The sequence below is a fragment of the Equus caballus genome, chromosome 22 (assembly GCF_041296265.1).
Source record: "Equus caballus isolate H_3958 breed thoroughbred chromosome 22, TB-T2T, whole genome shotgun sequence".
Taxonomy (NCBI): Eukaryota; Metazoa; Chordata; class Mammalia; order Perissodactyla; family Equidae; genus Equus; species Equus caballus.
The window spans coordinates 29,270,374-29,295,269 of record NC_091705.1 but is presented as its reverse complement, the minus strand read 5'-3'; the positions used below and the strand labels follow the sequence as shown (position 1 = coordinate 29,295,269).

At 45.7% G+C, this 24,896-nt stretch overlaps 1 protein-coding gene and 1 long non-coding RNA gene across 6 annotated transcripts in view; one reads left to right on the top strand and one right to left on the bottom strand.

The window, feature by feature from the left end:
- TTI1 (TELO2 interacting protein 1) overlaps positions 1–24,479 on the top strand; it is a 44,773-nt gene extending 20,294 nt beyond the window's left edge. For 3 of the 4 annotated variants that reach the window (XM_001502393.7, XM_070247723.1, XM_070247724.1), the window contains 6 exons: positions 2,677–2,886; positions 5,751–5,899; positions 8,924–9,064; positions 11,029–11,233; positions 11,524–11,611; positions 23,180–24,479. In XM_001502393.7, coding sequence (XP_001502443.3) covers positions 2,677–2,886; positions 5,751–5,899; positions 8,924–9,064; positions 11,029–11,233; positions 11,524–11,611; positions 23,180–23,363 — 977 coding nt within the window. In that variant the 3' untranslated portion in view covers positions 23,364–24,479. Of the gene's footprint in view, positions 1–2,676; positions 2,887–5,750; positions 5,900–8,923; positions 9,065–11,028; positions 11,234–11,523; positions 11,612–23,179 lie in introns of those variants that run through there. The other variant, XM_070247725.1, reaches the window with a different exon arrangement.
- LOC111770002 (uncharacterized) lies at positions 3,841–13,275 on the bottom strand. Of its 2 annotated transcripts, XR_011431017.1 has the most exons (5): positions 13,074–13,275; positions 8,694–9,175; positions 7,560–7,823; positions 6,874–6,948; positions 3,841–6,300 (listed from the first exon to the last, which is right to left on the bottom strand). It is a non-coding gene; the product is annotated as an uncharacterized lncRNA (long non-coding RNA). The 2 variants fall into 2 exon arrangements; XR_011431016.1 differs by lacking the exon at positions 3,841–6,300 and having other exon boundaries at positions 6,320–6,948.
- Positions 24,480–24,896: the final 417 nt, after the last annotated feature.

The window sequence follows — 24,896 nt, the reverse complement described above, 5'->3', positions numbered from 1 at the left end:
GTCACTGAGACGTCAGCCGTGACCAAGAAGAACCTGGTCCCTGCCCTCATGGAAACTCTGCGAAGACCAGCTAACTGCTTACACATTTTAGACTGTGACTGGCTTCCACGGTCCAGGTGTACCCCAGACTTCCACCTTCAGTGCTTTGGGAACTATACTACGTGTCAATTTGAGATTTAAAAATATATGAAGAAAAGGCCTATTAACCATATCCTCTCAGGAGACGTCTCAGTTTGGGATTGCAGATGTCTTCAGTCATCTCTCCAGGAGAAATCCCGTGTAGCACTTTTATTTTAAATTGAATTGGAGGAGGAGGGGTCTCCAATGCAGAGAGGAGACCGAGGATGGTTAAGATCGACTCGAGAGCATCCTAGGAAAAGGAGCAAAATTGGAGATAGCTTTTCTGATAGTTTTCGCATAACCCAGAATGCACTTGCATTTTGAATGGTAAGCACTGAGGTGGAGTTGATCAGTCACGCGTGAATCAAATGGCACTGTATGCTGGCATTTCTGTTTGTCGTCAAGTTGCCTAACTGGTGGCCACTCTTTTAAGATAGGAGTAGAAGAGTAGTTTCAAAGGACTTCCAAAAGGTCTTAAGAGAACCCAGAACATGTTTTAGGAAACCGAGTTACCATCAGCAGTGTTTCCCATGCATTGACTAAAGTAGCACAGCGGGAGCAAGCACCAGCAGTTCAGTTACTGCTCAGCACCAACTACCAGTTGGCTGATTATCCATAACAAAGAAATAGGGTAGCTTTGAAAACCACAAAGTGTCCATGCTTCCTACCTCAGCACTTGGATATTGTGCCACATCCATACATGTAGGGCCGCCACATTGTTGTGATGGCTGCATAGTTTCCTGTTGTGTTGCTGCACCATCATTTATTTAAGCAGTCCTTTCTTGGTGGACGTTTGGTTGTTTCCAATTTTCTGCCACCCCAAAAAAAATGCCACGATGAAGATCTTTGTAGGTCATGTTGAACATGTCTAAGTAGATCAGTCGGGTAAATTCCTAAGACAAATGCTAGCTTAGAGGGTAGTAGATTTAAATTTTTCATAGTATCACATTGCTCTGCAGAGGTTGCACCACTTTAAGCTCCCGTCAGCAATGTAAGAGAGTGCCAGTTTTGCCGTGCCCTCACCCACACTGTATATTACCAAGCTTTTTGATCTCTGCTGATCCAATAGGAGAGAAATAGCACTTTATTGTAGTTTAATTTGCATTAAGAGTGAGGTTGAGCTTCCTTTCTCAGGTTTAAAAGCCATTTGTGAGCAAAGACTTTTTAATGTCTGGCACTAGCCTTAAATCTAGAAAATAATCTTTGTGGCGTGTTCCTTTTAGCAGTGTAAATGGCTAGGTCCTGCCTTTAAGTCATTGGGAATGCAGTCCTTTAGAGTACACGAAGGGCCTGACTTATGTCTGGGGATGGGGTTTGAAGAAATGGCATCATCGATCCCTACTTAGAGGAACCTCCAGATACTAGATTGAAGGCTCTCATCTCCAGCATTTGCTCTCTGCTGCTCCTGGTTGCCTAGCATCTCTCATCTGCTGTTGCTCTGGCTTTGTTCGGATGCTCCTTGATAGAAAGGAGATTGGCAGGTGCTAAAGGTTATCAGACTTTTTCCCTGCTGTCTGCAAAAGGAGAGCGAAAATTCAGGCTGTGGGGTATTCTTGTTGTTGTTTCAGTCTTTAACTAGTAAAAGCCTTTTTTGAAATGAAGCCCTTGGGGAACTCCACTATACAGAAAGAGTTGAAATTAGAGCTGCTCTGGTTAAAGAAGGGATAGAAACCTTGGACCTAGCCCCTTAGCCTGCTGTCTCTTGGTGCCCTCCGTGTTGTGACCCTGAGACGTTTCTGCAGAGCCCCAGAGCTCCTCAAGGCACAATTTGAAACCACTTGTTCAGTGTTGTTTAAGGCTCATTCTTTGGTGACACAGCAGAAGTATTGGAGCATCACTGAAGAAGAAAAGCTTCAGAGAGAAAATGCCAGCCTTCTGAAGCATTTTATGGCAGAAATACATATGTGCGACTGTGTCCATTCTCAAGGCTCTGTAGACCCTGTCTTCTCTAATGAATAGTGTATCCTGTGCTCAGAGTTTTGTCACTTGTACATGTTCTCCAGTCTAGTCTATTTATTCATTCAGCATATATTTTGAGCACCCACTCTGTGCTGGGCATATTGGATTTCCAGTGGTGATCAATAAGGCATAGGGTCTAATGGGAGATTCAGACACTAAGCAGTACACACAAAATAATATAATTACAAATCATGATGAGTTGGTACAAAAGGAAAGAATATGGTGGTGTGTAAGACAGCATATAAGGGACCTAAGGTTAGATTGAGGAGTAAAGGGATGGCCTTGCTAGACAGCTTATATTTGTATTGAGACATGAAAAGTGATTTGGAATTAGCCAGATGTGACGTGGGGGGCAGTATTCCAGACAGGGAGAACAGCATATGTGAAAGTTCTAAGGCAGGAAAACACCTGATGCGTTAGAGGAACTGGAAGATGGTCAGTTAACAGGCAAATGAGAGTGGTTAGAAGGTGAAGTCCCCAGGTAGGGACTGGATCATGGGAGGGCCGTGCAGCCATGGCAAAGGACTTATTCTACTTATGAAGTATATTGCCTAATTGTCAATGACCAATGTAATCATTATAACACTTTATTTACAGCCCGGTGGTTCCCAGACACAGGTAATCTCGGGCAACTCCGAGAGCAAAGTGTCGGGGAGGAGGGAAGTCATTTGAGCCAAAGACTGGCAACTCTTGAGGAAGGACTTGAGAATACCACCACAGCTGAAGACATTGAACAGTTTTTGCTGAACTACCTCAAGGAAAAGGATGTGGCAGATGGAAATGTCTCAGATTTTGATAATGAAGAAGGTAACTATTATTAATTTTGGCTTAGCCAGTTTTTTCTTTTTGAAACAGATTATTGTAAAAACGATGAAACGTCATTATGAAAAGTTTGGAAATATGAAAAGTCACTCATAACCCCAATCCCCGTAGGATTCTCACTTTTGGGGTAATCTTTTCCCATTCTTTTTTGTTGCAAACCTACATTTATATGGTTGCAGCCGCAGTTTAAATGCATTATATCCTTTTTGTATTTAGTTGTAGAATAAGGAGCTCTCTATATTGCTATAGAGTTTTCATAATTAATGTTTTAATAGCTGCCACTAGGTATCCATTCCCCTGTGGGAAGTTTAGATTGCCCCTGGCTTTTCACTCTAATAAACAGTGCTGCAGTGGATGATTCTGTGCATGTGACCTTTTCCTTTTTGCATGTTTCTTTATAAATCCAAGAAGTGGGATTCTGGGTCAAGGATATGAACATTATTTTATGCTTGCCAAATTGCCTTGCAGAAAGGTTGCATCAGTTTACACCTTCCCTTCAGCAGAACAGGATTAATACTGGTTTCACCACAACCTTGCCAACACTGGCTATTACCCATTTTACTTCTTGTTACATTAAAGTGGTTCTTGTTATTTTACTTTGCATTTCTTTGATTACTGGCAAGGTTAAGCATCTTTCTATATGCTTCTTTCCTAACAATTTTTTTCTTATGCTCATTGTCTATTCATATGTTTTGTCCATTTATTTATTGGTGGGAGGAGATTTCAGTGTTTTTCTTACCAATTTATATGATAAAGGAGAAGGGAATTCAGGCTAGTTGAAGTTCTGGCCTGTTGTTTTATTCACAAGCTCAATCTGGAGCTTCAGGTCACGGAAGGATTAATAAATTATTAGAGTCTCCTCAGCAAATATAAAATGCCAAGTCATAATGAGCTTGGTGGTCTCAGAACTCTCCTAAATCGAACTGAGTCCCAAATTAGTTTGTTAGGTTGGAATCGAGCAGATTTCCTTTTTTTATTTTTGGCAATTTCTACTCTGAGACTGTGGTGAAGCCAATACTTCCAGGATAACAAGAAATAGTAGCTCAGAGCAGCTAACTAACAAATTCCTTCTGAGTAACCGGGAAGCATCACAGGGCCCAAATAATGATTTACGCAGAGTGGAGTCACTGCTCTCCCCAAGGACAGAGTTTTCTGATCAGAAATCTGACAGGCTTTTTCTTCTCAGTTTTGTTTCTTGAGCCAACCCAATCCCTTCCTGAACTGCGGCCTCGCCCAAACCTGGAAACCCTGAAGAAGGGGAGGCATCTTGATCCCTCGTAATCCAGATTTGCCATTCTTGTTTGAAATTCTAGCATTGCCAATGAATCTATTCTTTCACGATTAGCATCTTCTGGTTCTAGTTGATGTTCACTAGGAGCAGACTGAATGAATCAAATCTTTTTCCCAATAACCCAAAAATCCACATCTCTCTAAAAACATTCTGCAATAGGTGAGTTTCAAACAACAAATCCTCCTCTGGGAAGAAAGCACAGCCTTATCATTCTTAGAATTATCATTCATCAAGTACAACCACACACTTGGCATTATAAAGAATGTTTGGCTCAATGTTGATTCGACATGCATTTTTGTTTTAACCACAATAAAAGCACCTTGCAATCTGAGGTCCCTTTCTCTGAGAAATCCAAGCCTTCCACAAATGCATTTTCATTTATCTTTTTAACATCTGTTAGAAACAGGTGTGGCCTCTATTGTAAGATTCTGTTGTTCCGGCAGAGGAAACTAAAATGGCAAAAAGTGAAGGCAGCAGTGCTCAGCTCAGGGGAAGGGAGCGCAGCTGGTATCGGGGGAGTAGATCAGGGCTGGAGGCTCTAAACAGATCCACGGAAGTTTTTCAGGGTAAGGATTTTGGCCTGGGTTTCACCCAACTCTCAAGTCTTTTTGTTGTTTTAATTTACAAACTTGCACCTTCTCATGCGACACAGCCCTCTAGGCAGTGAAAGAGTGACATCGCTGGTGACGGTCGTCTCGTTCAAGTCAACAAGCAAATGAGGCATGCATGCTATACCCCTGTTTTTCAGATGAGGGAATGTGAGAGGAGTTGCTAATAGGTTGTGGAGGCAAGACTTGAACCAACCTCTGACCAAACCCCATCCCTGTGTATCACACCAAGCTGTCCTGGTATTCTCTCTCAAACACAGAGAAGTAAGGCTTGATCGTGGCCACCAGAAGACCTCACAGGCTGGCAGAGAAGACAGACATGTACCCACTTTAGTGAAAGGATGAACCAAGAAGAATGGAAGGAGGGTAAAGGGCAGAGGAAAGGCCAGCCTGCTCAACCTCAGGACTCCAAGTTAGAACGTGTCCTCTTGTGTTAAATATTCATTAATGGAAACTTAGAAAAGAGCAAAAGTATAGGAAAAGAATTCATATTTTATCTCATGACCTCATCTCTCTTCATGTTTGCTTGTACTTCCTTCCATGCAAAAATTTATATAATAGTGCTCACGCTGTGTATGCAATTTTGTATCCTGCTTTTCTCTTTTTAACACAATGTTATTTCATGAACATTTTCTCTTGTCATTAAAGCCCTTGGTACACAGACATTTTAGGGCCCTTGTAATGTGTCATTGAATGGATGTACCCTGGTTTATAGAACCACTCCCCCTGAGTGGATACAGGGGGGGTTTGCCCCCGGGTTTTAGCGGTTACAATTAATCCTGTGGTGAATATCTTGACTCATAGCTTGACCCAAATTTCGTGTGGCTTCCTTAGGATCAGTTCCTAGACGTTCTCCCTCATAAGTCCTGTTGCTGGGTCTAAGGTGGGAGAGCAAGTTGAAGTGGGGCCTCTCTCATAAAACCCTATCCCCGGTTATGCTCTTTTTCCAGAGGAGCAGACAGACCCTCCCAAATTGGAAGAGAATGACACCCGACCCGATAGGGAACCACCACTGCCCGTGCACATCCAGATCGCCACGGATGTGATGGAACGCTGCATCCACTTGTTGTCAGATAAAAATCTGAAAATCCGCTTGAAGGTCAGTGCATGGCCCTTTCCCTGCATCCACAGAGCAGCAGAGCCAAGGTTTGGTCTGGTTGGCAGTGACTCCACACATGAGCAAGTAGCTGCTCTTATCTCCTGGTCCATGTGTGGTGGCCAAGAGAAGACATCAAGAGGAATTTATCTGTGGGATGACAGTCTTACATCTTTCCATATCAGCTCAGATACCAAAAGGGAGCTGAGTCCTCTTTGTGGAATTAAAAACCACCAAGTTTTGGAGATTCACTGAATCTCCAAGGGAAAGAAAGTCATATGCTTTGGAAAGGATATCATTTTCTGAGCCGACTTAACCTGGGATGCAGGTTTAAATACTTTAAAGTGATCATTCTTCCAAGCCTGATGCTAGCCCTTATCTCTGTTTCTGTTCCCATGTTCATCCTAGGAAAAACACCAAGACTTTTCTTAGTAAGATGTAAGCATCTTTCTTTGCTGGCAGATTTCCAAGTAGCATCCCCATCAGCAGGGACTTAAACTATTACAGTAGTGACTCCAATAACAGGACAGTGGGGCCAGGTGGGCTTGGGGACAGGGCTTTCAGAATCACCTGGGAGAAGATCTTACACCAGAAGGAGAACAAGGCAGCCTGGCCCAGTCCTCCCCACTCCCAAGCGGGAGTGAGAGACACAACTGCCTCAGTGAATTACTGTTACTCATGGGAGCTCCGTGCCCTGCTAGGGGATGGTGGGCTAGGAAACCCTGATCCACAGATTATCTCAAATCTCGGGGCCTCTGTCTTGCGGAATTTGATTAGTTTTCCCAGAGGAACTTCTTAGCGGTCATCTGTTGTTCCATTCAGCAAGCACTTTCCGAGTGCCCACTGCATGCAAGGCTTTACTGTAGGTGTCTGGTTGATGCATGTGCTGAGGGTCTTCCATTTTATGGAGGCTCTGTAGCAGCAGTATACGCACCATAGTGACTGAAAGCATCAACACTGGAGTCAGACTTACATACCCAAGTTCAAATCCTGGCTCTGCCTCTGTGACCTTGAGTCAGTTAATTCAGCTTTTTAAGCCTCAGCTTCTTCATCTGTAAATGGAGGTGATGGCACCTGTCTCACCAGGTTGTTGATTATAAATATGAAACAATTAGCATCAGGCATGGCATATACACTCCCTCATTCATTCATTCATGAATGCTTGTTGAGGACTGCTACAGGTCAGACAGAGGGTTCTAGAAAGAAATGAAACAGATGTGATCCCTTTCTTCACAGAACTTCCTGTCTCTTTTGGGGAAAGAGGTGATACACAAACACACACAAGAGGAGCAAATGCTCTGAAGGTAATAAGCGGGTTCTATGATAGAAAATAGAAATTCACCCATTTAGCAAACATGGGTTAGGACCCTACTCTGTACCAGATGCTGTTGAATGAGACACAGCTCACATTCTGATTTAGACCAGGTGGTCAGGGAGGGCTCTCTGAGGTGGCAGCATTTAAGCTGAGACTTAAAGGCTGAGAAGGAGCCAGCTGTGCAAAGGGGCAGTGGCAGAGAGAAGAATGTTCCAGGCAGAGGGGAAATGTGCATCTTTGAGTCAATGAAGTAGGATGTAACTTGCCCAGTTAGTGACCGAACTCAAATTCAAAGCCAGTCAGTGATACCAAAACCGTTTCCATGATACTGCTCTACTCTCCACTTACCCTGAGCTTCCTGTTACTCCCCTGCCCAACTCTTCACCCCTCGAGGGCAGGGCCTCTTGTGTTCTTTGTTTCTGTTCGGTCTCAGTGTGACCAGCACGTAGTAGGCATCCGAGAAGGTTTTACTGCTCGGTGTTAGCGGACTTCCCACTGTCTTTCTGATTCGGATGTGCACGCTCATCTCCTCAGTGAAGGTGGGCCCATCTGTGAGGTCATCGTGGTGACCACTGCCTGTGACACTGACGCAGGCTGTTACTTTTCAGAGAGCTTTGAGATACGAGAAATTACGAAACGCATTCTCAGGGAAGGTAGAAAATCCACTTTACATCTAGGCTGCTCTACACGTTTCTTCTAAGATTGGCCTGTATCTCAGCTGCCTACATGACCTCTCCATTTCAAAGTAACAGAGCTTGATCTCATCCAGCCTCTCAATTTACTCCTCCTCCATTGCTCCTGTCTCATTAAATAGCACCTGCATCAATTCAGTTGCTAAGCCTGAACCCAAGCAGCACTTTTTGATACCTCTCTTCATCTCCCTAATATCAAGTCCTTCAGCAGTTTAAGCCATTTCATGTCCAAAACAGCTCTCAAATCCTTTGACTTACAGATCTCAAATCCTTTTACTCCTCTGCCACCATCACGTGGCCACATCTCTTTCCTCCTCTCATGTGGACATGTGCCATGACTTCCTAAAGGGCCCCTCACTTCTTCTCTCTTCTGTTTCCAGTCCCTTCTCCACTCAGCAGGCTGAAATGACCTTTTTAAAACATGAATTGTATCACGTCACACTTTCCTGCTTAAAACATTTTGATGGTTCCCCACTGCACTTAGTAGAAAACAAAAAATTCTTCATGGTCCAGCACCATCTTACCCCTCCTCTGTCACGCTCCACACTGCAAGCTCTCCCCCCTCTGGGTCTTCCTCATTGCTCTTTCCAGTTGTGGGAACACTCACTTGTTACATGGCTAACTCCTACTCATCCCTTATGTCTGCTTTTAGAAGTTACTTCCCCAGAGAAGCTCTCCCAAGGGTCTGTATGGTTTAGATCCCTCCCTTTAGTTTCTTTGCACTTCACTCTTTACTTTCCTTCTTAGCACGAGTCACAGTTGGTAAATCATCCCTTTATTTGGGTGTTACCTAATTAAGGTCTTTCTCCAGTTGACTGTAAGCCCCATGAAGGCAAGGAAACATATCTATTTTGTTCCTGTGTCTCCCCTGCAGTACCTAGCAAGTGCTTGGCATGTAGTCAGTAAATATTTATTCAGTTAAGGTTTCCAGATTTTATCCTTTTAAAATGGTGACTTAATCCCAGGTATCTGGTTTCCAGCCTTGACTATCTGCTGAAACCATGTCTTCTTTTCTTTCAGGTCTTGGATGTACTGGATCTGTGTGTGGTAGTTCTACAGTCCCACAAGAACCAGCTCCTTCCCTTGGCTCATCGGACCTGGCCCTCACTCGTGCGCCGACTCACCAACGATGACCCCCTGGCGGTACTCAGAGCCTTCAAGGTACTGCACTGATGCCCACCACCGTCCGTCATAGGCAGCAAGGGTAGTAAGCACAGAGCTCTCCACTGCCTTTTGGGATTGGTTCTCTTTTTATCTGATTGCAGTGCATACCTTGAAGAAAGTATAGAAAAATAAAGAAAGCACAAAGAAGAAAATAAAAGTCAGATTCCTCTTGAATTTGAAGCAGGGTCAACTAGTAGATGAAAAGGACCACCACTATTTATTGAACATCTACTGTGGACCAGGCAGTGTGCTTGGTACTTCCCCACATTTGAGCTCGTCTGCTTACAACAACCTTGCAAGGTAGATACTGTTATCCCCATTTTTGACAGAGGATGAAACTAGCTCAGAGGAGTTACAGAATCTTCTCAAGATCACACAGCTAGTAAGTGATAGAACCTAGATGTGTGAGTTCATGCCCATGTTCTTAGCACTGCACAAGAGTCAAGGTGAAGGGGCCAAGGTTCTGGGAATGGGCATCCTCTGCCCAGTCAGGTGACGTTGGGCAAAGCCCATGAGCACTGATTTTCAGATAGGGCTTAGGAACACCTAATCCACCTTTCTCATGGTGTTGTTTTCAAGGATAAAGCAGGACTAGTTGGTGAAATGCTTTGAAAAGTTAAAAGCCCTGTATATATCAGATATTCTTCTCCCTGACTTAGTTTGGCTTATATTAGCACACATATTTTAGCTTATTTATTTATATCTTTCCTTGTTCTGAAAAGCACTTAAGGCAACCTACGGAGATACATTTACCATGGCAAGCTGACATAAATTAGAAGTAGGTGAGCAAGATGAGGCAAAGCAAAAAGATGCGTAGGGATGTAAAATGAAGCCAGGAATGCAACTAATGTGCTTGGCAAAGTACTTTGGTTTTCTGTAAGATTCTTCAGCGTATACTGGACCAAAATGCAAGCTTACGCTTAAAACATAAAATTGTTAGTATTTTTTTCCAAAGCAAAACACGCAAAATGACACATGCTTGCAACCGTGTAGTGGGGAGTAAGGAAGGGAAGGAGGGAGGTCTTGCTAAATCTTATTCACATGTGCTGTTTTCCTTTGTGAAAATTAATAGGTTATCTGAAATGCTAGCAAGCATAAAAAAATGAAAAAATATAAAGATGTGTGCGCTGTAACCGAGGCTGCTTTTCCATGCCCAGACATGCTGACGACACCCACGGTCTGCAACGCCTCGTGCAGTCCAACTGAGGGACCTGAAATAAGCACCTCATTCTCTGCAAAGTCGGCAAACACTGTCTGTGTTGGTTATGCCTTGCTTACCAATTTTTAAAGAAAGTCCTATTATCCTGGATACTCAGTCTTGTGCAGCGGGGCAAAACGTTTCAATATGTTCTGCTAGAGAAAGTTCAAAACGAGACATGCAAAGAAACCGCCTGTTGGGAAAGATGGAATGAGGGTGATGCACATTAGAGATTGTGCAGTGGAACCGAAGGAACTCTGACTCCCCTCTGACCTCTGGGGCCCTGCCCTGTCTCAGCCAAGGGACCTCGGCCCCCGTTGTCCTCCCAGTGCCCACATGTGGCAGCAGCGGGGCCTCGTGTTTGTGTTTGCTCAGCCAGCTAGAGTTAAAAGCACAAGTCTTTTCTCAAAGGATGTCAGGAAGATTCAAGAGATGATCTGTGTGAACTGCTTTAAGCTCTTCTTTTTTTTTTAACAAAAAGAGGAGGAAAATCAAGGTATTAATCATATTATTCATCCAACTCAAAATTCCTTTGAATTATTCTCCATGTAATCTGTATTTATGGATAGAATCAGCCATGCCTTAGGAGCAGAGACCTCCGAATTCATAACTGTCAGAATCACAAACCATAGGCAAGGAATTAACAGCAGTAATTCTATTTTTTTCGAGCAGAGACCTAGATGAAATTGAATTACCAAACACTCTTTAGCTGTCTTGCTGCCTTGGCAATGTTCAGTCACCAGGTTGGGGGCTGTTTCTGCAGGTTTTGCGTACCCTGGGAGGCAAGTGTGGCGATTTTCTAAGGAGTCGGTTCTGCAAAGATGTCCTGCCAAAGCTGGCTGGCTCCTTGGTCACCCAGGCTCCCGTCAGTGCCAGGGCTGGACCAGTTTACTCCCATACGCTGGCCTTCAAGTTGCAGCTGGCTGTCTTGCAGGGCCTGGGCCCCCTCTGCGAGAAACTGGACCTAGGTAGGTACTAGCCAGTCTCACCTGGACAGACACACTGTGCTTCTGTCTCACCCTCGCTATTGCACTCTGCTTACTCGTGCTCCCCTCGTGTCTCTTCACGTGCGCATCCTTCAGTCTTACTTTGGCCCTATTTGTCCGTTTACCTTGATGTGTTTTTTGACTTGCTGGGTGGACTAAAGAGCCCACAGCATCCTGCCTAGCTGTTCCAGTTTCCTCAGATAGCATTTGGTTACTGCTCGTCCCAAATGAAGTCTGAGGGCCAATGCTTGTTTTGTTTTTCCTCCCTGCAGGTGAGGGTGACCTGAATAAAGTAGCTGCTGCCTGCTTGATTTACCTCAGTGCCAAACAGCCCGTGAAATTACAAGAGGCTGCCAGGAGGTACGTCTGCTTGATCACCCGCATCTCTTTACGTTTGTTCTAAATTATAGATGATTTGCTAATGGTGAGCAGAGTTGAGGCATCTCTGCTCTCTTCTCTCTCTTCTTGCCAGGTTAAGATGATTTCTTTAACTGTGCCAACTCTAGAGATGGTATTTTTACTAGACGCATTTCTCTTTCAAGTAACCTTTTCCTCTGCTGCAGTGTCAGCAACAATTCCAAAGGGGCAAAAAGCAGAAAGACAGTGTGCTGGAGGGAACAAAGCACTCTCCTGGTTGGGTGGCAGTCTGCTTCTAGGCCCTACTCCTCTGGTGACCAAGTGACCTGGCACCTCTGTGGGCCTCAGCTCTCTCCTCCTCAAAGCGAAAGCATCAGGTTACTGAGCTGGCATACCTTGACTCCACAGAGCGTCTTAACTGGGCGTCAGGCGCTGTGAACCCTCGCAAATTGTATGCAAAGTTGGATGTGTGCAAGCAGACACATACGCGCCTTTTTCCAGACAGAGTCTGCACCATTCATCTAATTATAATAGGGGTCTATGAACCAAGAAACGTTAAGAACCACTGGACTAATGGCTTATAGTTCCTTAACTGACTCTGAAATTGTGTGATTCTAATTTCCAAGAGTTTTGCTTATTCGAGAACGGCTGTAGCACGTCTAACGGAAGAAGCTATGTTGGTTCCTTGAGTCCTAAAGGATTTTTCTCAAAAGCTAAAACTCTGAGCGCAGCAGCGTTTCCCAGGCTTGAGACGCAGAAGGCGTTCTGACCCCCTTTCCCCAGCTCTCCTCCAGCTGGGAGCAGCCTGCACCCTGGAACTGCCATCCCCTGGGCGTCTGCTGCTGGAGCAAAAGCTTGCCTGGCCGACTTGGCATTGTGTACTGCTCTGGGCCATGCAACTCCACGTCCCAGAGCAAAGAAACAGTCCCTCCCCCTTCTTAGGCTTCTGGTAACGCATCCCTGATCTTCCTTGGGGGGTAGGAGTCATCTCTTTCCTGAAGGACTGAAAGGCTGCTCTGACTGTGGAATGAGGAAAGCAGACTTGCTCCCTTATAAACCTTGCACTCTGTGAGTGATGGAAATATCTTTTTGAATTGATTTATTGTCCTTTGCAATTTTTTGCTCTTGATTTCCCCAGTTCCTTTTTTTCTTTCTGTCTCTTTCCTGTCACATCCCCTAGGCCCAGAATCAGTCATGGTTTCTTGAGCACAGGGGCACACATCCCAACCAGCTTCTTATCCCCAGACATTCTTATTCCTCAAAGAACCAACTTAGGGTGAAAATAGTCCTTCCCTGGGCAGTGTCCCTGAAGCTGATCGTGCTGTGATTTAAAGTACAATTCAGGAACATAATGAACTCATCTTGAAGTAAATTCTTTTGTGTTTGTTACAACCAAGAATTATAAAGATCTGATTTTCACATTTCCTGTCCCATTCTACTTTTTCTACACCCACCCCATACCTACCCGTCCTTCCAGTTTAGACCCATCAAACAAGCTAATATTCACAGTTCATTATCTTTTCATTTCTAATTTTCTCTTTTGCTGCTGATAGCAATTAAACCTGGAGTGGGACCTTGCTGAGTTGAGTTGAGTTGCATTCCCGGTGCCTCTCGAGGAGGAGCATGCGGCCAGACCTCTTGACTGCAGCGCCTTTGTTTGCTCCTCCGCATTCCGCATTCCGTTTGTTTGTTCCGTGTGGAGTCAGATGACCTCCCTCTTGACGGGCTGGGAGGGGAGGAAGTGCAAGGTTGATTGCTTCACAAACACATCATCTGCAAACTTATTTTGAAGTCAGGGGAAAAAATCAGTGTTGTCCTTGATGAGGAGCTGATTTGGCATCTTGATTCAGAAATTAATAAGCTCTCTAAATGGGAGAGGAAGCCTGAGACAATGGGAAGCCTGGTCTCTTTGTGAGCCTCCTTACCGAGTGCAGAGAGGGAGATGGGTGGGCCGATCCGCACCGAAATGCAGGGATGCAGGACTGATAAAGAGGTCCCTGAGTGAGCAGAGGGACTCACCACCCATCCAGCTGTTTGTCTCTAATTCTCCTCTTTCCTTCACACCCCACATCCAGTCCAGAAGTAAAGCCTGTCTACCTAACTTGCAGAATCTCTCTTCAAACTGTCTGCTTCTCTTTACCTCCAAGCCACCAGATCAGGCCAGGCCTCCCTCATCTCTTACCTGAATGACTGTGGAAGCCTCCTCGCTGGCCCCCTGCTTCCACTCCTGCTCCTCAGTGTTACCCCTCAGTGGTCAGTGACACCCCCACCCACTCCTGGGAGAAGAGAGGGCTGTTGTGTTCGTTTCCAGGGCCCAAGAGGAAGGCCTATGGCCAGAGGGTTACAATCACTCCAGCCTCAGCTCCGTACTTGGAAGAGCCAGTAAAGCCAGAGCTCTCAGAGCTGGTGAGTGTCCAACCCGGGGCAGATGCCCCTCCATCTGACAGGGCTGGTGAGGACGCCTGTGAGGGCTGGTGGGTGAGCAGCCTCTGGCAGGTGGGCGTTGAGACCTCTGAGGGACAGCCTCCCTCGAGTTGGTATGGAGGCAAACTCAGCAGCTCCATGAAAAGTTCCTCTCTGTGTCCATACAGTTGGGTTTTTCCTTCCTCCTGTTTGCTTTTCCTGATTCAGAAGAATGACCAAGGCTGTGTTTGCTTTTTTAATTTCTCATATTAAATATAGCCTTCGTGGCAGGCTTTTACATCCAGGCTGTAAACTCTAGAAATGGAAATTGATCAGGGGGTGGTTGATATAACTGAGGCTGTAAATGCTCAGAACGGGGATGCCATTCCAGTTTAATGCTTTTGTCTAGCGAATGTGCCTTGTGAGGAGGGGCATAAATCTTGCAACTTAGGGGAGGGGTGGGGGTACAGGCAGGGTACAACCTTGCTGTATGTTACCACCAGGTGTCACTGTTAACTGGCTATGCAAGAAAAATACCAGCTCCCCAAAGTCCATCTAGTTAAATAACTTCAATGGATAATAAATGAGAAAATCATATTTGGGGTGGGAGGAGGGCTCAGCCTACCACAAGCTGTAAATAAGGCAGTGTCCTTGAGGGTAAGCACTGGATCACAAAATAACAGGTCATGTCAGCCACGCCTCCAGCTCAGCCATGGCAGAGGCAAACTTAACTCATTTAAATTCCCAAGTGGCCCCCAAGATATCTCCCAGCATGCAGTGGGCCTCCACAGTTCTGTGCTTTCTGGCAATGGAGCTTTCCTTCCCATACATGAAAGGAATTTGAGATGAGAGCACATACCCCAAATTTCTGTGTTTTTCCTTGAAGCCAGTACATGCTCTCAGCCTGGTTCAACTCAGCTCCGTTAAAACCACACTCCTTGGGCCTATGTCTGAGCAGCCTCGGAGAGTCCCTCTCTTTTGCAGGGAGATCTTAAATCATCCAGTGGATCTTCCACCCTTAGGCTGAAAGGAACAAAGGAGGCAATACCTAGTTTTAAAAAGAGGAAGTCCATGCCCAACGGGTGTTCACAATGGAGGAACAATGCTTTTAGGCCACTTGGTCTCCAGCTCCAGGCCTGCCTCCACCTGCCAACCCCAGAATGGAGGTAGGGATGCAGGGTGCCAGCAGGTAGTATGTGCAGGTCCTGGATGCTGGAGTCCTTGATGTGTGTTTGGGGACAGGGTGGGGGGAGGAAGGGCACCCTCCCAGCTTCCCCTGCCTGACCATTGTATATGAAGGCAAAGGGCACCAGTCTTGGAGGTGGACAAACCTCGGTTCAGATCTTGCTGGCTCCATGACCTTGAGCAAACGACTTAGTTTCCTTGTGCCTCATTTCCTTCCTCTATAACCTGGGGATGGTGATAACACCTTCCTCCCAGAGTCCTTGTGCAGATGAGTTGCATTCATAGGTGAGGGAGTCCATTCAGCGTTCATTCATTCTGCTGATCACTGAGGAGCGTCTATGTGCCAGGCACTGTTCTAGGCACTGAAAGTAGAGGAGAGCAAGAGAGAGGAGCCCTCTGCCCTACACTGCTTATGTTCCAGAGGTATATTGATGTGTGTACACAAACCTATGTGGGATATATATAGATATGCCAAACATATATATTATGTATATGTTGTACATACACATGTACACTTGGGCATGGTATTTCTTGTGGTAAGCCTGCTTCATCTATACTGAAATTTGAACAGAGGTTTTCGCCTCAGAATGTGATCTTTTTCATGTTAATTGTGCCGCCTCCCCCTACTGCCCTTTGCATGAGAAGTCAGGACTAGGTTTGAAGGTTCATTTACTGACTGACTTCCTTGCTTTCTTTCTAGCAGTAGGATTCGCCCATCAAAGAACCAGCCAGTGCCTTCAAGCCCTGGACGAACACAGACTGGCACAGGCTGGTTCATTTCATCCCCGTCAGAGCCCCAACTCCTCTCTTTACCCACACATGGGCCTATTATATTTGAACGGGTCAGGAGCCGCAGAGGTGATCCTTTAGTTCAGCTGAGCTTGAAATTAGTAGCTCGTCCCCTTAAACGGTGTGGGCAGTTTGTTTGAGCTTGGGCTGCAGAGCTGTTTCCCCCTCAGATTGTACCCAGCATGGAAATGAGAGCACTCCTCATATTTTTCCTTTTGACATTTGATTAATAGTTGACAAATCCAGACCCAAGTAGTTAGCTTTCCTATTATCCATCTTTTGACAGGCATTGCTGTTTTTCTTTTCCAGGCTCATTGTTCTAAAAATACACTCAGATCTAAAGCTGTTCGCTGTGCCATATAGGCATGATTTCCTGGTGTCAAAGATAAGAGACATCTGCCATGCAGATTACAAACAAAGTGGGTTGCCAGGTTTCCGATCTGAAGGCAGGGACCTCTGTGCTACTTAAATCAAATACTACCCATCCTTTCCCTGCTACCTAGGTGTGTCGTGTGATTGACAATCTGCCAGGGTCAACTGTTTTACCACCCAGTGGGAAAGGTAGGGGAGGGGTGTGCATGCGCTGTACATACCATGCTGGCTCGGGAACCAGGATGCTCTCAATGCTCCTCGTAGCTGGACCACCAGCACAAAGTGGATTTCAGATATCAAGAGGCTTGGCAGACCACAGGGTAACTGTTTCATCACTTTGCAGGGCCTATGGTCTGTCCTGAGCAGCTAAGTGGCTGGACTGAGTGTGATGATTGATCTCTGTACCAAGTGAGGTAGCCAGGGAAATGGCCTCAATTCTCTTAATATATATCTCTTTATTTAAAAGAGCCAAGGACTGTGTTGAGGGTTGAAAGATTTCAAAGATGAATACCAAGTTGGAGTTGGCCTCACGTTGCTGCTCAGTTGCAGTGTAAACTTGGGTAAATAGATTTACTTCTCAGAGTCTCAGTTTCCTCGTCTACAAGGCTAGAATAAGCATATCAGTTATTTTCCACCCAATAAAATTATTACAAGGATTCAGTAACATCTATATCATTCTTTAGCACAAAATATCAGCACAGAGTGAAAAGTCAGTAAGTAGTAGATTTTATCATTATTTAAACTTCCTCCTTATTCCAAAAAAGGCCTAGGGCATCAAGAGAAATAAGAAGTGAAGAAAATTTTTAAAAGGGAAAAATAATAAGAGAGAAAACAAGGTGAAGCCGGAGTTGAGCTTAGTATATAAAGTGCAGACGGCGCTCTGCACCCTGACTAGAGAGGAGCCTTTTATGGCTCTGGGCTTCCTCACAGCAAAGAGGGAAGTGCACCTGTCGTGCAGCTTCCAGTCATTACTGGAATGAGGAAAGGAAGCTTTTTAGAAAGAAGCACAGCTTTCCTTGGCACTGAACCCTAGGAAAATTTCTCCATGGGTCGTCTTAGAAGAACATTGGGTACTGTTGTGGCTAATATCCCTAACGTGCCTGCAGTCAACACAGAAGTACATTTCCCAGAGCTGATTCTTACAGCATCCATCAGTGGAGGCTGCTGGCTTAGTGCCAAAGTGTGGGTTACAGGAAAGCAGTTACAGGAAGCAGGGAGGGGGCAAAATAGGCAGGCTGCTACGAAGATGTCTTTATCTTCAAGGTTATGACTCTTCCAGGGAGGAGCAGGAAACACTGCGTGTGGCTGAGAGTACAGCCAGCCAGGCCAAGGCCCAGGTCAGCCATTGCATGGGGCCACTTTGGAAATTGGCACCCAGGAGGTGTTCTCATGGGATCTAGGCCTGCAGGGGGCCTGGAGGCGAGAGAGCTGGCCAGATGGAAGGGGCTGCTTTTAAATCCTGCCCCCATGGGATTTAAACCCTTCTAAGTTCTGGCTTATTTTTGAATTGTCTGTAACAGATTGGTCCTCTCAGTGCCATATCTTTTTAAATATGCACAAAGCAATGGAGTCATTCCACTGCATTTATGATACTTTGTCTTGTGGTACTTCAGGGGCGCGATTAGCATCGTAAGCTTCTACTGGTGTTTATGGTTTTAAATCCTGTCCCATTGCATTTAAATATTTCTAATATTGGTCTCTGTGTGAATATACGGTTTGGAGTTAGATTGATAAATGAATGGTTTTGAACAGGTAAATATAGTTAAGTGTAACGAGTATGTATAGTTGCAAAGATAATTAGTAGTATTTATTTGGAGACTAAATCGTGGCTTCAAGTCATAATCTTCCATTTCCAACATTTAGAAACAAAAAATGACCTCCATGCAGGGGAAGATAGCTAAATTGAATAGCAAGAAAGGACAGGCTTGAAATACTGTTTAACCAATGAACTGAGACCCATTAGAGTAAATTACTGAGTATAGAAACATTGCCCCACTGCTTGCTGGCTAGGACACGTCGACACCCTGAGCATCCATTTGTTTAGAAGGAAACACACACAGCCTCATTTGTAGCATCAGCGTGTACGGAGTCATGGGAGAAGAGATGGCCAGAAAAAAGAAGAGCGTGGAGGCTGTTCTGCCAGAGAAGGAATAAGAGGGAAGCTAAAATAACTTTGTGGACATGCCTACTCTCCAACAACTGAGTTTATTTTCCGATTCTATTGAGTCATGCCCATGTAGAGACAGCCTATATCATGTTCCTAAGGAGACATCCCTGAATAACTTCTTTAGAAACCCAAAATAAATAAATGAATAAACAAATCACAAAGCCACAAGTTCTTTACCACTGGCATTTATGCAGACAGCTCATGAGAGCATTTTATAAATCCAGAAAGAGACAAGGAGCAGCAGATCCCTCAAGCAAGTAATTGACGGAGAAAGAATAGCCTGTCACCCGGGAGAGCTGGAAGCTCTGCGTTGCAGTTACAGTTTATTTAGCTTCGCTGGGCCTCCATCGGCTGCAGTTTTCTAGAGCTCCTTTTGAGCAGATGTTGTCTAGACCAAGATGGTGAGGACACACTCTGTCATATCTGCATCTGCAGCAAAGAGGTTTCTTTTGGGTTTTGCCACATTTAGGAGGCAAGGGGCTATGACCCAGCACCCATGCTTGAGAACTGCTGTGGACTGTTGGAGCTAGAAGGGGCCTTCGAACTGATCTGATACACCCCAGTGTCCCCTCCTCAGGAATCCTTCCACAGCTCCACCCCACGCATGACTTCTAGCACAGCCTTCTCCACATTGCATCGTGGGCCCCTGTGATTAGTCTGTCCTCCCCACCAGACAGGGAGGCTTGAGGCCAGAGCATTTGTCCATCCATCTTTGTATCCCACGTGCCCAGCACAGTGCCTAGGCTGGACCAGGTGCTGTAAACCTTTGGTAAACCACCAAGAGATGGGACCCTCACCTAGCTGACCAGATTCTAGTAGCACATTTCCTACCTTCCCGGGCCACCTCACCCCCAGCCTTGTCACTCGGAGCACCTCGATATTGATCATAAAGCTATGAGCCGCTGCTCTTGGTTTGGTGTCTGGAGTTTATTAGGTTCTTACTGATGCCCACCAATTGTAGATAGGGCTGAAGTGCAGGGAAATGGCTGCCTGCATGAAGTGAAATTCAATAAAACCGCATTTTAAGTGAAAAATCAGTATAAACACCAGGCTTCTTTGCCATGGAAACAGAGGTTGCTTAGAAACTGCCTAACGGCGAGTTCTAAATTTTTTAAAGTCAAGTTATCATTTAAGCTACACGGCCCTACAGGTTATTGAGAGATAATCACTCCCCCCAGGACACTCGGGAGGCATGAGGCACAGCTGAGTGCCTCCTGAAACTCTGGGGACCAGATAATCTCTTGATAACTGTGCTCCCTGGAGCCACTGATTTGGGCCTGGGGGAAGGAGAAAGAAATTTTTGTGCAGGAGTTAAATAGTGTACATATATATTTTTTAAAGTGTTTGAAAAAAGATGGAGCTGGCCATTTGGCATGTTCAGCAGCCATCTCTGCCGTGTCTCAAGATGTATTTGGAACATTTTCCAGTCAGTTACCCCAGTCACTTCAAAGCAGAGGTCCTGTGCTTGTCTTCTGGCTTTTGATGATGCAAAAAGGCTTTTGAAGTCTTCCCTCTCTGGGAGCCCCTCTCCCCAGCTCAAGATAGGCAGGAACTGGCCCCAGGATAAAGTGGTCCCAGAGTTTGGAGCAAAGCTCTGCCACTGAGCACTCAGACAAGACTTCCTGGGTCACAGGCTCAGCTCCCAGGGGCTTAAAGCAAACAAGGGTCCAGGTTGAGAATTTGTCGGCATTTAGAGTTCAGCGGGTCCCATGCCTTTTGCCAAGCAAGAACACAGCTACACCTGCCAGTACGTGGTTGCATGGCACGGTATTTGCTCCCAACTTCAGGCATGCAGAGGGCAAAGAATACTGCATTCATTTCTTCCTGAAAATAATGGGCGAAATGAGAACCCCCACTGGTTGAGAACTGGGACCCCCCACCAAGACAGTATGAAGAAAATTATGAGTAAAACAAAAGACAAATGTTTTGCCCTTTTCAGAGTATCTGGGAATTTTCCGTGCCATGGTGATGCTGCTAGGGTTGGTGGTGATGATTATTCCTCAGACGCACACACACTCTCTGGAAGGAAGTGCTTTTACTATACACTTCAAAGTATTTTCCTCCTTAGAGCCTAGGAACAAACCTGTGAGGAGGGTGGGGCAGGTGTGATCATCTTCTTTTGGAGAAAGAGGAAACAGGTTCATGGAGGCAAAATAATTTGCTCCAAGCCACAGAGGTGGAAGAAGGAACCTGCATTGTTGCCTGCCATTCGGGGGAGTCTACCCCTTTAAGAGCTAAGAAGTGAGACCCAAAATAATTCTTCCAAGAGTTTGACTCCCACTTAATAAAAGAAAGTGAACTTTGCACACTTTTTTTTTTTTTTGCTTCCCTGTTAGCATTTTATTTAGAAATCTCCCAGGGGAAAGAGAGTGGCTTCCTTTCTTTTCCTGCCAACAAATACAACATCTGCATTTAGCATGTTAGAAAGGACTCAGAAAATGAGCATTGCTGTGTTTTCACACCGTGTAAGTCAGAGCAGAGCTGTGGCTGAACTGGGCCATGGTACTACTTTGCTGGGTGTTGCCCAGATCAAAATACTCCTTGAAGCTGAGAGTGTACTGTGCTGTAGCTTGAGAAATTGTTCCAGTTCTTGAAAGGAAAAAAAAAGAGAGAAACCCCTTGCATTCTAACAGACTTTGACACTAGGGAAAACTGTCAGCTGTGTCACGTGTAAATAGAAATCCGCCTCCCATTTTTGGTGCATTTTTTAATCATTTCCCTTGCCACTCTAATTATCAAAGATATTTTTGTTTTTAAACAAAAATTGTCTCCCACGCAGGCCCCATCTCCTTTCTGCCGTGAAGTGGAAACGATGAATTAGAATATTCTAATCACTCCTGCAGCAACTGCTGCTGAGCTTATAAACATAAGATCATCCTAAGTAATGAAAACTTAAATTATTTAGGCACAAAACAGGCCAGAAAAAATTTTAAAGTGCCCCCTCCACCTGCCCCCTTGCTCCTCAGCACATGTCTGTTAAACGCGAGGAAGAAAGCAGAACTGGCTTCACTGAGCTAAGACCCAGATCTCCTGAAGGCACAGGTTTTTCAGATTAACGAAATTAAAAACCAGAACTGAGCTCCATTTAGCACGAGTTTAGGTTCCTGTTTGATGCCCAACAGTATGGGAGAGGCTGCTAGGAATGGTGGTCAAGAATAAAATGTGATCCATCGACAGATACTGTCCACTCAAGTAGACAGGGATCGCATGTGCTAGACGCTGGCTGAGGCTAGATCTGTGTTTTCTCCTTTAAAGCTCAGCAAAAGCCTGAGTGAAGTACACCCTCCATTTTTAGCAAGGAGGAAACTGAGACCAGGTTGAGTAATCTCCCATAGCCACAAAGCTGGTGATGTCTGCGTTAACGTGAATCCTGTTAGTAATGTTCCTTAGTTCTTCCTTGGGGGTGAGCATTGACCTTTCCTTTGGATCCTTTTATAGAATGTAAATATTCCAGAGAGGGATGTCATCCGGTCATTAGTGTGCAGCATAGTAAGTCACTTATCAAATATAAGAACCTGTTCAATCAAGTGTCTGTTGAGGGCTTACCATGTGCCATGTTAGGTGTCTGGGATGCAGCAGTGAACCAAACAGACATGGTCCCTGCCCTCAGGGGCTTGTATTGTGGGGAAGGAAGATGGCCAGTAGACAAGTAGTTGATAAATGCTAGGAAGGCTGTCCTGAAAGAGAAAAATAAGGGGCAACCACCTAGGCAAAACAGTCCAAGAAGGCCAACTCTTCCAAGCAGGTGATACATGAGTTGAGATGGGCAGGATGGCCCAGAGGGAGCCAGCTAGGGGAGGGCCTCGCCCTTCCTGGGAGTGAAAAGCCAGACTCTGAATTGCAGAGTGGCCAGGTGTATGAAGTTTACCCTTGGACTGCCCAGTGCAGTGGTCCTGGGCACGTGTTTGATTGTTTGGAAATGGGATAGGAGCGGATAAGAGGCAAGGGTTGTGATCCCACAGTTCAGACCAAGACAAAGAACCTCACGCTTGGTGACCCTATGGTGTCAGGTGGCCCGGGCCCTTCAGCTCTGTCCATGTCTTTTGTAGGACACCAGTGCTCTGCCTCTGCCAAAGCTCACAGGGCCGGGCTCAGGTGGTCCTGCCCTAGGAGGATAACTGGGTTTGATCCCTGTACAAGCGTGTTCAGACCACCAAGAGTCCATGGCTCTCAGTGGCCAGAAAGAGGCCAACTACAGAGTTCACCAGCGAGCTGGAGGGCCGCAGATGAGGACCTGGAGCCTCCGAGGTTTTGGGCTTACCCAGGGTCCCCACGCAGGACAGGGAGCCCTTGCTCTGTGGCTGTCCTGTGAGCCGACTGGATCCTGTAATGAAGGGGGGCACTGTTAGTTTTCTTCTTTCTGGAAATTCCTGCTTTACATCCCAGAACTTAACCAGTTTCTTTGCCAAGCGCTTGTTTGATGTCAATATTGTTCTACTCAGACTAATTACTTTTCTTCCCTGTGTCAATGGATATGAAACTCTGTCTCTATTTCTGTTAGGCTTTGGACCATCCAAATGGCCTTGTCTTATGAACTAAAGTGAGTTTGTTCTGCTCTTGGAAGTGGTTTGACATTATCATCAGTTTCTTCCAGAAAGCCCAATAAGCGGCCTCTCCTCCCCCAGGCCCCCTCACTCCTTTTCGTCTCTTCGCAGCGTTTTCCTCCACTTGATGAAAGCAGACCCGGACTCCACCTGGTTCCTCCTGAACGAACTCTACTGTCCCATGCAGTTCACACCCCCCCACCCCAGCCTCCATCCTGTGCGGTTCCAGGGAGCCACCGAGCAGCAGAACCCATACTCCGCCAACGTGCTCCGCCTGCTCCGGGAGCTGCAGTGACCCTGCCCCTCCCCCAGGGGCAAGCAGGCGCCAGGGGAGCCCTCCCCCACCCCTTCCTAGGACATGGGGCTGACCCCACCCTAGCCGAAGGCGGTGGTGGCAGCAGCAGAGAAGACTTCAAAGGTGGGTTAGACAGCTGATCAATTTATAAATTGATCGATCACACAAATGCTTAGAAATTGGATTAAAGGAAAGTAGCCAACTGTTATTTATATTTCATACCTGGTGTTTTCAAATGACATTGTCTGGCGGCTCTAAGGGCTTAACTCCTTAGTTTACCATCTCTGCGGCCCCAGCCGCCTCACAGGCCACCCCACACCAGCACACCCACACCGGAGAGCTTAAGGACACGTGGGCCTGTACTCCGCATCACATGTGTCCTCTGAGTGCCTGAGGACCACGTGGAACCGTCACACGTCCAGGAGCCTTCAGAACAGCCCTGCACTCCTCAAACCATGAGGTGGAACTAACCCGTGGCACCTAACCTGTTCTTTGGAAGAAAATGAAATAAAGGCACTTCTTGGATGAAAAGATGATCAGGAGCTCACTTTGAAGGTTGTTGCTTAAATTGGGTGACTTTTTAAGAATGAGTTTATGTTTTTGAATGGATAATGAGGAGCCATGATCTGAAATCCAAGCAGTCCAAAACAGATGCAGTAAAAAGTAAGTCTCCCCTCCCTGCTCCCCAGACAGCTGGTTTCCCTCCCCGAGGCCAAAACACTCAGGAAGATGTTCTGGATACCTTTTAAAAAGCAGATTAGCTTTTTTAACTTTGTATTCTGGTTCCTAGTATACAGCGCTTGTTTGAAGCCCCAGGTACCCATAACCCAGCTGCCACTTTCCAGCACACGCTGCTCTGCTTCTCCCCCTGCCACTCCCCTCCCTACCCCCACCCAGCCTCTGGGTTATTTTGAAGCAACTCCCAGATGTCATATCCAAACCTTTTTTTAAGCATGCAACCACAATAGCATTATCACACCTAAAAAATTAACAATGGTCCTTTAATATTGTATTCAGTCAGTGTTTAGATTTCCCCAGTGTGTTTGAATCAGGATCCAAATAAGATATGTACTTTACTGTTATCAATATGTCCCTTAATAAATCTCTTTTAATTTATAGATTCCCCCTCCACCTTTCTTTTCTTTTCCCCGTAAGTTTTTTGCTGAGGAAGCAAGGTCATTTATCCTACAGCATTTCCCACAGTCTGGATTTACTGATTACATCCCTGGGGGTCGTTCACGGACTCCTGTCACTTGTATTTCCTGTAAATGGGGAGGCAGAATAAGAGGCTTGATTGGGTTTGGTTTTTTTGTTTCAGATTTTTTTGGGGGGCAACACTCCTCCACAGGTGGTATTATTTACTTCCGTCAGGACGTATGTAATGTCTGATCTATTCTTGTGATGTTGGCAGCCATTGGTGATCCCTCCTGGGTCCCCCCATTCATGAGGGATTGCACAGTAGTGCTGTTCTGGCCCCACCTGCCAGCTTGCGTTTAGGTAGAATACCTGTGTATGGGAACTTTCCTTCAGCAA